General features: G+C 51.6%; 1 protein-coding gene across 1 annotated transcript; it reads right to left on the bottom strand.

Annotated features, from left to right (window-relative positions):
- Positions 1 to 3,841: 3,841 nt before the first annotated feature.
- On the bottom strand, positions 3,842 to 12,247 carry LOC104378441 (ficolin-2). The gene is made up of 9 exons (XM_086624973.1): positions 12,169 to 12,247; positions 11,224 to 11,337; positions 10,427 to 10,480; positions 8,898 to 8,933; positions 7,658 to 7,693; positions 6,166 to 6,293; positions 5,671 to 5,800; positions 4,981 to 5,115; positions 3,842 to 4,089 (listed from the first exon to the last, which is right to left on the bottom strand). Exons 1-9 carry the CDS (start codon positions 12,245 to 12,247, stop codon positions 3,842 to 3,844), a joined length of 960 nt encoding a protein of 319 aa, XP_086481099.1.
- Positions 12,248 to 12,655: the final 408 nt, after the last annotated feature.

Raw genomic sequence — 12,655 nt, 5'->3', positions numbered from 1 at the left:
TGTGAAATCTCTGGGCACTTACGTGTGTCTGAAGTGCTGTGTTCCTCCCTGGAAAGAGCCTCTATGCAGCCCTTGAAGGCTGGTAGTAATGCCATGGGTGGTATGGGTCTTCCCATGTCCCAGACAATGCAGGAGGGTATTGCTGGAGGCAGCCTTGATCTGATCAGGAGGCTGGGCTGGGTGGGACCTGAGAGGACTGCTTTGGCCTCGCTTTTGCTGTCAGATGGCTATGCATCAACAAGCCATCAGAGATGCTTCCAGCCTCTCATCATGTGTCTGGCTCCCTGATATGGCAGAAACCAGGTTCTCCCCCCACACCCCATATCCTGGTCCACCCTGCTCCTCTGGTGACATCCCAGCCTCATTTGTCATTGTTTGCAGCAAGGGAAACGTCTGGAGAAACTCCAGGGACATTGTCATTTCTAGGCTTCAGGGCTGGCCCTTTCCAGATCTGCTACTGAGTAGAAGAGGGTTTTCAAACACCAAATGCAAACCGGATCCATGAGCTTTCCAGGACACAGAGAAAAACCCCTGAGATAAGCAGTGGCCACGATCAGTCACAGATTGACTGGGGCTATTCTGCTTTTCTTCTGGGGATTCCTGGCCCTCTCTGTGACTGCTGCAGACATGGTGCCTGGGATGGACCATGGACCACAGACCATCAGCACAGGGAGCTTTTTCCTGCCTTGCAGTGGTTGGGGCTCATGCTGGAGGGGACAAGGTGCCAGCCCATGGCTCACTGCGCCAGCTTAGGGGGCGCAGGAGAATTTCAGTCTGCAGCCAGGTCCAAACCACCTTACCTAGCACTGGTGATGGCTTGTCATATCTGAATATTTCCTCTATGGAGTCAAGCGGTGGTCTGGGAATATCAACTAGATGGGTTTGGCTAAATTGTTCTTGGTGTGCTCTTAATCCCTCTAAAATCGGTGTCCTTCACAGATGCAATTTAAATGTTGAAGGTTTCTGTGTAGTAAGAGGAGAAGATAGAGAGGAGCAGAGAAAGGGCTAGGTTAAAGATGAGGATGTCGGCACCAGCTCGTACATCTCTGCAGAGGAGTCTGTGGTTCTGCAGAGCTGTCTGTGGCAGCACCTTGAGCCTCTCTGAGGAGCTACTCATGGACAACAGCATCAGTGGCTGATTGGGTGAGACACACCTGGGCACTGTGGGACCCTGCTGCTGCTCCTGCTGAGGGCATGTTAATATGACTGGGAGTAGGAGAAAAACAAAGCAGAGCTCCTGGAGATGGAGAAGTGGCTGTGGGACTGTCAGTGTGTGCTTCTCTGCTCAGACACACACTTTCTCATGTACCTGAAAAGGAGAAGTGAGCAGGGACAGGACTTAGTGAATAGGGAGGCTCAAAACCTCAAGTTTATTTCTTAGCACATCATCACCCTGCTGTGCTGTGCTGGGTGAGTCGCCTCTTTCCTCATCTGTGAGGTTTGGATTCAGTGCTGAAGGGCTGGAGCTGCCCTTGCTGCACATCTGTGCAGTAAGTAGTGTGATAAACCTGGGACTGTTAGGAACATAACACAAATAAATACTCTACTTCCACTGGCTCCGGTCTGTCCCTGCAGTGAGGAGTTAGCACTAGGCTCTCCTCCCTTGCATCCACTATGGGGAGGAGTCCAGGAGCAGGAGTCCAGGAAGAAGAGACACTTTAACCAGTTCTGCTAGTAGTCAAATAAAACACCACATGAACTGGATGAACTGCCTCTGTCCACCAGCAGATAGCCCATCTTCAGATGGTACTGGAAACAAGGTGAAATGGAAGATACAGGCACCTGCTGGTGATTTACATGATGTCCACTTGTGCAAGGCTTGGCTTGGGACTACTGTAGTGTATTGGTACCACACATATTGCTGGACAGCCTGCTTTGTAGCCAGCGCTTGGTCCACAGCGGCTAGAGGATGAGATCTAGAAACGTGCCTTGGAGGAGTGGCTGGCTCCTTGAAGCTGGCTCTGGGCCCAGCTGCAGTTGTGTCATGGTGGGAAGTGCTGGGCAACGCTACTGTGGTTCCAGGAGCTGAGGTCTCACGTGAGGTCCTGGAGCACGTGTTGTATGAGGCAGTGAGGAGGGAAGGACGGAGGAGGCAGTGCTGACAGCCCTGTGCTGGCAGCTCAGTCCTTTCCATGCTAGTCTACATCGTGGCTCGATCACAGTGTGCTGGGAGAGAGGTGCAGGGTCAGGAATTCAATGCCTTTCAGATGGCTTTTGGGTCAACAGAAAAAGAGGCTGCAGGGATGTTGGAGTCTTCATATAAGTGGATTAGACTGAAAATTACCATTCAGGGTTGTCGTGGTTTTAGGCTGATCCAGCAACTAAAACTCACACAGTCTCTCCTTCTCCAATAAAGTAGAGAGGAGAGGGAAGAAAAAAAAAACACAAAAGGACTGAGGGTTGAGGCAAGAACAGAGGGAGCACCCACCAACCATGGTCCTGGGCAAAACAGGCAGCGCTTTTCTCAAAGCAAAACAGTTTATTAATGATTACTTAGAAGGACAAAGGGAAATAAAAACCGATTACTTGAGAGGACAGAAAGAAACAAAACCAGATCTTAAAACCGACACCTTCCCCCCCCCCACCTTCCTTTTCCTCCCGGCTCTACCTCCTCCCCCCAGCAGCACAGGGGGCAGGGACTGGGGGAGTGCAGGTCAGTTCATTCCGTGCTGTTACTGCTGCTTCTTTCTTAAAGGAGAAGGAGTCCTTACACCCTTTTCCCCTGCTCCAATGGATCCCCTACCCACGAGGAAAAAATCCACAAATTTCTCCAACGTGAGTCCAGCCCACTGGAAACAATCCTTCCCCACAGATTGCTCCGGTGTGGGCTATACCACAGTCTCGGGTACTTAGGGAGCTGTAGCCACTCGCTCCGGCGTGGGTCGTCACGAAGACTCCAGATGCCTTTCTGCCTTGCCGTGCCCCCAACACGACCATCCTCGGGCTCAGGCATCTTCTCCCCACGGGCTGCGAGTGGGTCGCTGCTCCACCGAGGCCGTCCTGGTTGCAGGGGGGCCGCCTGCTATCTCACCATCAGCCGCAGGGGAAACTCGGCTCCGGCACCTCCTCCCGCTCCATCCTCACTGACCTGCTGTCGATGCAGCTGTTTCTCTCAGATCTCAGTCCTCTCCAGGTGAACTCAGCCCAGTGGGCACCCTGGGAGTGGGGTGCCCCCGAGTTCCCCAGCTGGCTCCGCCGCCGCCATCCTCCGTGGGCAGCGCCGGCCCGACGCAGGCAGCCACCCGGCCGGGAGCCAGGGAGCGGGGGCAGTGCCCTCCTCCCTTCTCTGGTCGATCCTGGGCGAAGCACCTTTTCCGGTTCCCTTGTCCTGACTTAAATAGGGCAATTCGCAGAGGCGCCCTATTGGCTCAACCCCGAGGGGGATGGCAGTCTGATCTGGTGGCCAGAACTAAGCCTAACCCGGATCCAAAACCGGGGAGGTCGCAGGGAGCAAAATCCCTCTCCTGCCACCAGAACCACCCCCCCCCCTCCACATCAAACCATGACAAGGGTAATAATATCTGAGAGCTTTACTGAGATGCAGTAGCCTCACCATCGCTTGATCTTTAAGTCAAGGTAACGCACTTTTCAGAAAAAGATGCTCGGGCTCAGCCAGCATCTGTGGGGCTGCTGGAGATAGTCCAGGGTGAGAGTCCGGTGCTTAAAGGAGCTCAAACTAGCACTGATCTCTTCTGGTCTCTAAAAGTCTGCTCTAGGCTGAAGGCACAGCCTGTAATATCCTTCCTGGACCAATTTTGCCCTCAAACAACATTATATTTTGTGTCTTCTCTTGGCTGTTGAATGGCACCTGTTGGTGCTAGTCAGCCACCCTCTTGCCATGTTAAACCAGCCTGAATTTCATTTCCGTTCGCTTATGGGAGTAATGGTATTCTTTGCCCGTCTTCCAGTTTATGCCATCAGCGTAGCTCCTGTGAACACCCAGCCAGTACATCCCGTTCAGGTTGGAGTAATGGCAGTCATTGTACCACCACGCTCCCTTGTATTCTGTGGCACAGTTAAAGGAGCTCATGTCATTGTCCCGGTCCGTGGTTGAAAATGGCATGTCCTTGTGGTATGATAAGGAGTCTCCTGCAGAGAGTACACGTTCACAGTTACTGCGATAGAGAGCACAAAAGGGAACCTAATGCGTCTGTGCATCAGCGCAGGGCACCAGTGGGCCTTGCTGGATGCAGGGCAGATTTTATAAATCCTGCTTTTCTCTTCGTTGCCCAGGTTTCCTCCTTGATCCTGGAGAAAAGTAGTATCCTGAGCTCTGCCAGGACTGCTAAAACACATGGAGAACTTATCTATGCCTGTGAATCAAACGGGCCAGATTCTGCTCACAGTTACAGGGATGTCACGTCTCTTGCACCTCTCAGATTCTGTGCAGAAACACTGAGGTCTGGACTATCAGACAGAGCTGCAGTGTGCAAAACCACATAAACCCAGAGCGCTGCTATCTGTCGTTGGTTTCACTCATTCCTGCAAGAGGGGTGTTGAATTTTGCAGGGGATTTGTTTTCTTTTTAAAGAAAAACAAAACATCAGGCATTAAGAGGATGCAGGGCTGATGCTGCAAGTATTGAACAGCACCCCAGCCCTGCAAATGCCAAAGCTCATGGACAAATATTTCCTTCCAATGTAACTGAAAGCAGAACTTGGCCTGGATGCTGCAGAGCTGCTGGGAAGGTTATATTGGATGAGGTGCTGCTCAGGACCAGGCTCCACATTTACTGCCAAACCATGTGGCTGGGCTTGTTGGTAATGGTCTGGGTCACACTCTGTGGGTGATGGGTGTCCCTGTCCTTCTCTGCACCCAGAGGTCACTCGGCACCTGGGGTACCATGGCCAGTTTTAAAAAATTGACCCAAAATGTAGATGGTACAAGGAGTTTGCATGATACAGCTCTGCACTATAAATGCTGAATGCTTCTGAAATGCCCTAGAAAACAGCCTTTCCCAGTGAGCTGCTCCTAACTTACCAGCGTTTCCACCAAGGAAGTCTCCTAGAACCAGTTTGTATTTCTCAGACTCTCCTAAAACTCTGAACAAAGCATACTTGGCAAAATAGTAGTTGTTTTCAAAGTCTGTCAGGTCAATGCGGAGTTCACACGGTCCTAGAAGAGAAGGTGGACAGCAGTGTTGCAGGGCTGATGGTGAGTACACACCTGGATTTCAGGGTGGAGGGTTTAAGGAGCCCTGCGCTAGCTTGTGAGGAGCTTCCACTACTTTAGAGATAATGATTTATTTGAAATTCCTGCAGAACCTGTACTTTTGATGACTTTCTTGTGAAGCACCTTTTCCGATCTGATGTTGGGTCGTCATGGGCACGGAGAGCTACACAGAGTCCTGCACAGAACTGTGACTGCAAAGCCGTGTGTGAACTAGACGACTGCCATCACAACTCGTCCTAGTAAGAAGATGTGTTGGCCTATGTCCAGGACAGGTCATGCAGCCAGCTCGTTCTCTTCCCTGGCTTCTAGTTTTCCTGTTTTTCAGAGTGCAATGTTTTTAGAGTCCCTACGTGCAATGGGCTGCAAGAGCCTGCATGCTTTTTAGGATTAAGTGTTGGTGCCTCAGATATATATGAGAAGTTCAGAGTCCTGTAATGACCAAGTGTGGTGCAGGGGTTGGACTCTCAGGGCCCAGCCTGGGATGGAGGCAGACCTTACCCAGCAAGGTGAGGAAGTGGATGTTGTCGTTCCCCAGCCAGAACTCTGTCAGCTGGTTGCCAAAGCCGCGTTTGTATGAGTCCCAGTCTCGCAAGAAGTTCACTGACCCATCCCAGCGTCTCTGGAAAACCTGCAGGAAAGGAGAGCCTCAGGCCCGCCAGGCCATCCCCCCAAAGCACTCTCAGCCCCAGGTGGCACAGCCCCTCGCAGCAAACGCTCTCCCTGCGTCAGCACCTCCTGCAGGTCTCCGGGAACCAAACCCCAGGGGAGTCGCGCGCTCACAGATCTCCTCCATCTGCCCTTGGAAACGAAGAGGGAATGATTTGCTGATTTAAGCAGGGAGTGGGTCTGTGGTGCTCAGCCTACTGCCAGAGACATCTCCCAGGAGAATCCCCTACGTCCACAGGGATTCACCCAGGCTTGCTGACGTGAACCTTTGCAGCCTTCATAAAAATCACTGTAAGGACATGGCAACCTCCTTCTCATCCTACTCACAATCCATCCTCCACCATCAGTGTCCATGTCACAGAAGACGGTGGTGGCATTGCAGCCTTGGGGGTAGATGGTGTACCAGCCACTCAGGATCTTCCCTTTACCCAACAGGTCTTGGCAGTTTCTGGCTTCTGTGCAAATCAGGGAAAGAGATCGAGTGGAAAGAGTTATAACATGCTTGCTGCATCCAGGGAGCACGTCAGCCTCGTGCCCTGACCTGGAGGCTTTGAGCCCTTCATCCTCCCAGCTGGTGCTTTGCACTGCAGCACTCTGGTGCACAGTCACTGGAAGCCAAACCCTGCTGCAGTGTCTGAGTCCATACGTCACAGGGGAGATGGGCACCTTCTAAGAGAGGGTCTAAGGTGCTCAGACTTTCATCTGCAATGACTCTCTTGGGAGGTCTGGGTGATGGAACTGCTCTGAGCAGGATGATAAACTCGTGATCCAGAAATTTGTCTAGGCTCAGGGATGTACGGGGGGCACAGAGAGTGTGTGGGTAGTTGGAAGCAAAGGAGTGGTGACACAGAAAAACACCTACCTGTAACACAGAAAACAGTGTTCAGATCATCCTCTGTGGATTGGAGAGACAGCGCTTTTGAATATACACATATATATTATGTATAAATTTATTTTTCCTCCCAAAAAACACACCTGATGACAGAAGCTCAGATTCACAGATGCCAAAGGATTTTTCATAAGGGAAAGCTCTGGGAGATGATCTGAGATGGTGGTGCTGATGGTGCAGGTGTCTGAGTGTGCTGTATTTGGTGAATGGATGCACAGCTGTACCAAGCTGTCTTGTGGGCATGGGTTCCTTCTGAACGGAGGGATGGTCTTGGACTTGGCCTGTTCCTTATTTGTGAAGTGTTTTTAAATGCCCAGGAAACATAAAAGGGCAGAGGAGCACCTGGGACAGTGAGGGGCCAGTTCAGTGGCATCCCAGTCTCTCTCTTTCAGGTGTTACAGCAGCTCTGATCTGCCCGAGCCTCTGCATGTGACTGTGGCCCTACAGTGTCCAAGTGTAGCCAGAGCAGGTTGTAGCTCTGCTCTCCTCTCCTCTCCTCTCCTCTCTGAGCACTATCACACACATGGGCTCTGCATTTACTGACCCTGCCACTGCAAGTGTTGTGGTGTAACTGCCTTGGAGGTAGCAGCATGTCTATAGAGGTGTTTCTAGTGGTTTCATCTTGGAAATCAGGACACTGAGGCTCTCAAAAACTAAGAGGGACCTCCTCCAGGACACACAGAGATGACTCAGTTAGTGCTCAGAGGACATGATTTTCCTGGCTTGGCTGGATTACAGGGTAGACACACGGAAGCTGCATGTGGCTGTGAGAAGCAAATGGGTTAACAGTGATATTTCCTTACTTCATCCATCAGCATCACTCTGAATTTGTTTTTATTGCTGCTTTGTCCTGACTTCTGGTGCAAGGAGTCCACCATTTTCTGCTCTGCAAAGCCAATGGTGGCATGAAGGACCTAGGATGAAACTCACCCCATGTCTCTGGAAATCCAGGCTCTCCTTTCGTTCCTGTTGGACAAACAACACCATCAATTGCTCTTTACCTTCTACACCCTGCCCTCCTTTCCTCCAGCTCTTGGCATCATTGCTTTTCAAGACAGATCCTGCTGCGCCGGTAGAGGGCTGTGATGTCAGGGGAAGTGTTTAGCTCATCCGCGCACACAACAGAGGCACAGAGTAACCGGGCAGGAGGAGTAACTCAGTATATATTCTGCCTCAGCTGCCCCTGTGCCCACCAGAGGAAACCCACCAGCCCATCAAAGGCCCGTCTGCACAGACCCAGGAGAGCACAGAGGGACAATGCAAGGTGGGAACCCAAGTCACAGACTCCTGTAATTACAGCAGTGACACTCAGCGCTCTCAGTCACTGGAAGCAGCTCTCCAGGTCACCTAGCAGGGCTGTGAGGTGACTGCCGGGGGCTGGGACACATCATAGATGCACAAGGAGCAGCAGCCTTGCCTCTCTTGGGCTGTTGGACCCAGCATGATATATTTTCCACTGACATCTGATTTGGGGCTGGAAGATCCCAATGGCAAGACTGACACAAGATGTGTCTCTGTTGGTCCAGGTTGCTCTGCCTGCTGCTGGCCAGCCCGTGGAGTTGAGTACCGATGTTTTGTGCCAGTGAGTCCCATGGGGCTGGGACACATGGGACTAGGAGCTGGGTGTGAGAAGGAGGAGGAGATGCAGCGTGGGAAGGCAGGGTCAAAAGCCCCAAGAGGGGAATGGTTGCTGCTGGCAGAGGGCTTTAGTCAGTGGTTTGGGAGCAGCTGTGACAGCTGGACTGGTGGACTGGCCACCAGATCAGCAGCACCTGGCCTCCAGCTGTTACCAGCCGAGCTCCAGTGAGGGAAGCCACAGTGCAGACAGTGCTCAGTGACAGGTCCCAGTCACCCTCACGTGCAAAAACCTGCCCAGACCTGGCTGGTCCCTCAGGCTGGGCATGTGAAGCCCTGTGGTTTATGTAGCGGGTGGTGCTGGGCAGCCCCTGTTGCTGAAGAGCTGGTTTGGGAGAGGGGTTGCTCATACCCCCTGGGCCAGGGCTGAGCCTACGATGGGGCACAACTGTCACCGAACAGCCCCACACGGTACCTGGTGGGGTACTTTTATTTCCCTATAGTTGCTCCCACCTGGTCTGTTGTTCCAGAACAGCACAGGGTGGGAGTTTAACTAAACCAGCTCCCACGATAAATTCAGCGCAGCATGGTTTACCTTTCTGTCCTGGGAAGCCAGGCTCTCCAGCTGCTCCTGCAAGAGACAAGAGGAAAATACTCATCACAGATGACTCCATGCGAGCGAATCCCTGTAGCTCCCCAAGGGCCTGCTCCAGCACCTCTGAAAGTCCTCAGTGTAATGGAGAGACTGACACGCAGCAAAGCCAGAGCGCTCTGCTGAGTGTGCCAGCTGGTGCTGCCACCCCAGCCAGGCTGCCCTCTTGATCAGCAGCGTCTCTCGGGAACCGCAGGAAGAACAGGACATGGGAGAGAGAACTGCTGCTGCATCTGCTGGAGCATGGGGGGGATTCACAGCTCCGTCTCAGTGAGTTTTGTGGGGGCTTTCTGTTTTCGGTCAGGCACCTGTGAGATTTTGGGCAATTGCTGCTTTTTCAGTGGGTTCATCCATCTCCGGCTGGGATTTCAGCTGAAGTCTTGGGTGCTTTTGGCCGGGAAATAGCTACACATTCAGCATGCAAAGGGGCTGTTTTCCCAGCTAGTCAGTGCAGCGGGGCTCAGTTGCTGAGTGCCACCTTGTGCTGGGAACTGATTTCTTTGGAAGAGACACTTTTGCAATGTCTGCAGCACACAGATCCCGCTGAAGACCTTAAGCACAGCCTGGATGGAGTGAAAGCTGATTTCTCAGCTGACATCTTCCTCTTTTCAGGGACTCATCCCATTGCAAAGAAACCCCCATTCCCTCCTTGGTTCAGCCTGTGCCAGCTGTTTCCTGGTGGTTCAATCCCATCCTTCTGGTCAAGTGGGCTGCAGTGGCATTGTCCTGGATGACGTTTTTAACACGGTTACGATTTAGCAGCAGTTCAAGATTTATTAATGGTATGAGGTAAATCAAAGGTTAAATTTTAGCAGCACTTGATGATTAACCAATTTAAAGATTAACAAGATGATCCAGTAGGGTATGTTATAACTAAACCAGTGACTTAATTACAGATTTGAAAATGACAAGATTCGCACTAACTTACCACAAGGTATCCTAAATCAAAATATCCATCTATACGTATGTATAAAACAGAAAGCATGCAGACAGACAGAAATATTTGGATCCAGTGAAATATAGACACCCACACTCGAGTTGAGACTCAGCTGAGGCCAGACCTGGAGGCTGCTGGAAGCACTCAGCATCGTGTCTCTGCATCAGGCCTCCTGGCCAAAGCACCCTGAAGCTCCTCAGGGCAGGGGCCGTGTGGGCAGGTTTGTTGTGGTGGAGGCAGGTGAGGGCAGGAGTGGGGAATGGGAAGAGGCCTGATTTTTGGGAGCTGGTAAGTATCTGTGGGGAACTTTGAGAAGAAAAGTAGTGTCTTCCTCTGTGATGTGGTCCCACTCAAGGACACTGTTTCTAGTACTCACCCCATGCAAGATCCATACCCCGAAATCCTGCTTTGCTGATGCTACTTCAGGGCTGTTTCCTGGACTATGACCAGCTCTACAGCGCATCTCTGTAGACCCAGCCTCCCAGTGCTTGTCCTGAACTTGGGTAGATCTATGGATCAGAGCTGAGTATGTTACCTTTTGCACCAGGCGGTCCTGCTTTCCCGGGGAGTCCCTGGGCTCCCATTTCTCCTGCAAGGAAAGACTCAGTTTGTATATGCACATTGCAAACTGGCCAGAGTGGAGATGATCTAGAAGCCCAGGCAGTGAGGCCTTGGCTTTCGTGGAAACAAGGGAGCTGGGTTTTGTTAATTAGATTCAGTCGTGCAACCTGTCTTGCTCCTTTTCTTCTGTTGAAGCTACACTGCGCTGGTACTGCTGGTGTAAGTCGTAATTTGCAGTACACATATGAATGTCCATGAGCTTTTGCACATCTTGGAGCCAGTCCATGTATTTTGCTGCGGTGGATCTGCTCCCTTTGCTAAGGTGATTCACCTTCTCTATGAGTTGGCTATGAAAACCCTGAAGAACCCCCATCTCCCTTGCTTCCTGGGGTAAGGGGTGCCAGTACAGTTCCCAAACTGTTCCCTGGTAGACGTGCAGGAGCATCGCAGCCTCCCTCCCACCCAGACTGTTCAATAAAGACTCAGAAAATAAACAGATGTTTTTGCCGTAGAAGAAACAAATGAGTTATGACACTTCACATCCCAGGTCCACTTCAGACTCATGAGAGGACTCGGGAAAAAAAAAAAAAAGACTCCACATACACCAACACATCTCCAGACGGGCTGTTTTCCACTCCTATTCAACTCTCCAGCTGCTCACAGAAGCCAGTGCCAGGCCAGCCACTGCTCCAGCCTCAGCCTGCTTCCCCTGCCCAAAGCAACAAAGCCATCTGATATCACAGTGTTCATTGCTGGCTTTTGGGGTCTCACCTTTTGTTCCTGGGAGACCTGGTTCTCCTTTTGGCCCAGAGGCACCTGGGATCCCTGGGCATCCTTGGAGAATGGTGAGTCGGTCAGCATCACCCAGTCCCACTATTCTCACCTCTGAAGAAATGAAGACAGCCTTTGTGGAGATTATTAGGGCTCTGAAATGTCTGGGACAAGAAACCAAACCCTCTAAAGTTCAGGAACAGTGCAAGCAAAAGCAATGAGGATGGGAGTTTAGAGGTGTTGTATGGATTAACCGATGGCATCGAGGATCTCACACGTTAAAGGAACTGGACACTGAAACTCTCTGGCTTCAGAGGAGCTCAGCGGGAGAGGTGGCTGCTGTATACGACACTACATGCATGACAAGTATACTGTAGCTTAATAAAGCAAAAACTGAGAGATGCCCTGGGGGGTATCAGCAACAGAGCAGGTAACAACAGAGTAAGTCCCATTGGTGGAGCTGTGGGCAGTAAAGGTTCTACCAAACTTTGACAGCACACCAGTTTGAAATCTCCCCTGTTGCCTTCCCGAGGAATACAGGCAGAAAGCTGTGTGGCGCAGCATTGCCAAGCTGCCAGGGTGCCTGGCACCCAGCAAGCACTTGACCAATCCTTTGTGTTGCTCTGCATCCTTTAGCAACTGGGCCCAGGCACCATGAACAAAAACGCTTAACCAGGATGGAAAACCTTGACTGGGACAGTCTGTTCCTGGAGATCCCACTGGTGAGTGGGGAAGGATGGATCTTTGGTTGGAGACAGCAGTTTATAAAGTGGCCGCTAAGACTTCAGCCTTCCCCTTACGCTCCTCCCACTTGCAGTCGAATTAAAAAAAGCATAGAAGGAAAACCAAAAATCATATTGCCCCTGCCCCAAGCTCTTGGTGTTACCGGGGGAGATGAAAGAGGCTGTCTCAGCGGGATGGCAGTAGGATTTGTGCCACACTCACCTGGACAGGTGTCCTGGGCATCATACGGATTCGCTGTTAGGCTGAGCAGTGCAAGGAGGGTTGGGGCTGCCCACCCCATGGCTGGCACTCCGCTGTCTGCGCAGCTCCCCTCATCCACGTCCCAGGCACTGTGGTTCCCATTGACCCAGCTAAGCCTTTTATATCTGAAAAAAACAGTGTAAGCTCCACCTCTGCGCTTGCCCACTGCCTGCTCTCAGGTCTGAGACTCTGACTGGCTCTCAAGCTGTTTCCCAAATAAGCCACTTTCCATAAGTCTGATGGGAAAATTCTTGCCTGGCTGCCCCAGCCTGCCTCAGCGCCATCCTCCACAAACTTTGGATGCCTTTCCCCATATTGTATTTCTGTAGGAAACGAACCAGCAAGAACATAGGTTTAGCTAAGTGCAGACAGCTCCCCTCATCCTGCCTGCTAGTGGCCCTTTACAAAGAGCAGAGGTCACTGTGTACATGGGGAAACTGAGGCACTG

The sequence above is a fragment of the Tauraco erythrolophus genome, chromosome 22, assembly GCF_009769465.1.
Source record: "Tauraco erythrolophus isolate bTauEry1 chromosome 22, bTauEry1.pri, whole genome shotgun sequence".
Classification (NCBI taxonomy): Eukaryota; Metazoa; Chordata; class Aves; order Musophagiformes; family Musophagidae; genus Tauraco; species Tauraco erythrolophus.
This window is presented reverse-complemented; position numbering and strand designations above follow the sequence as displayed.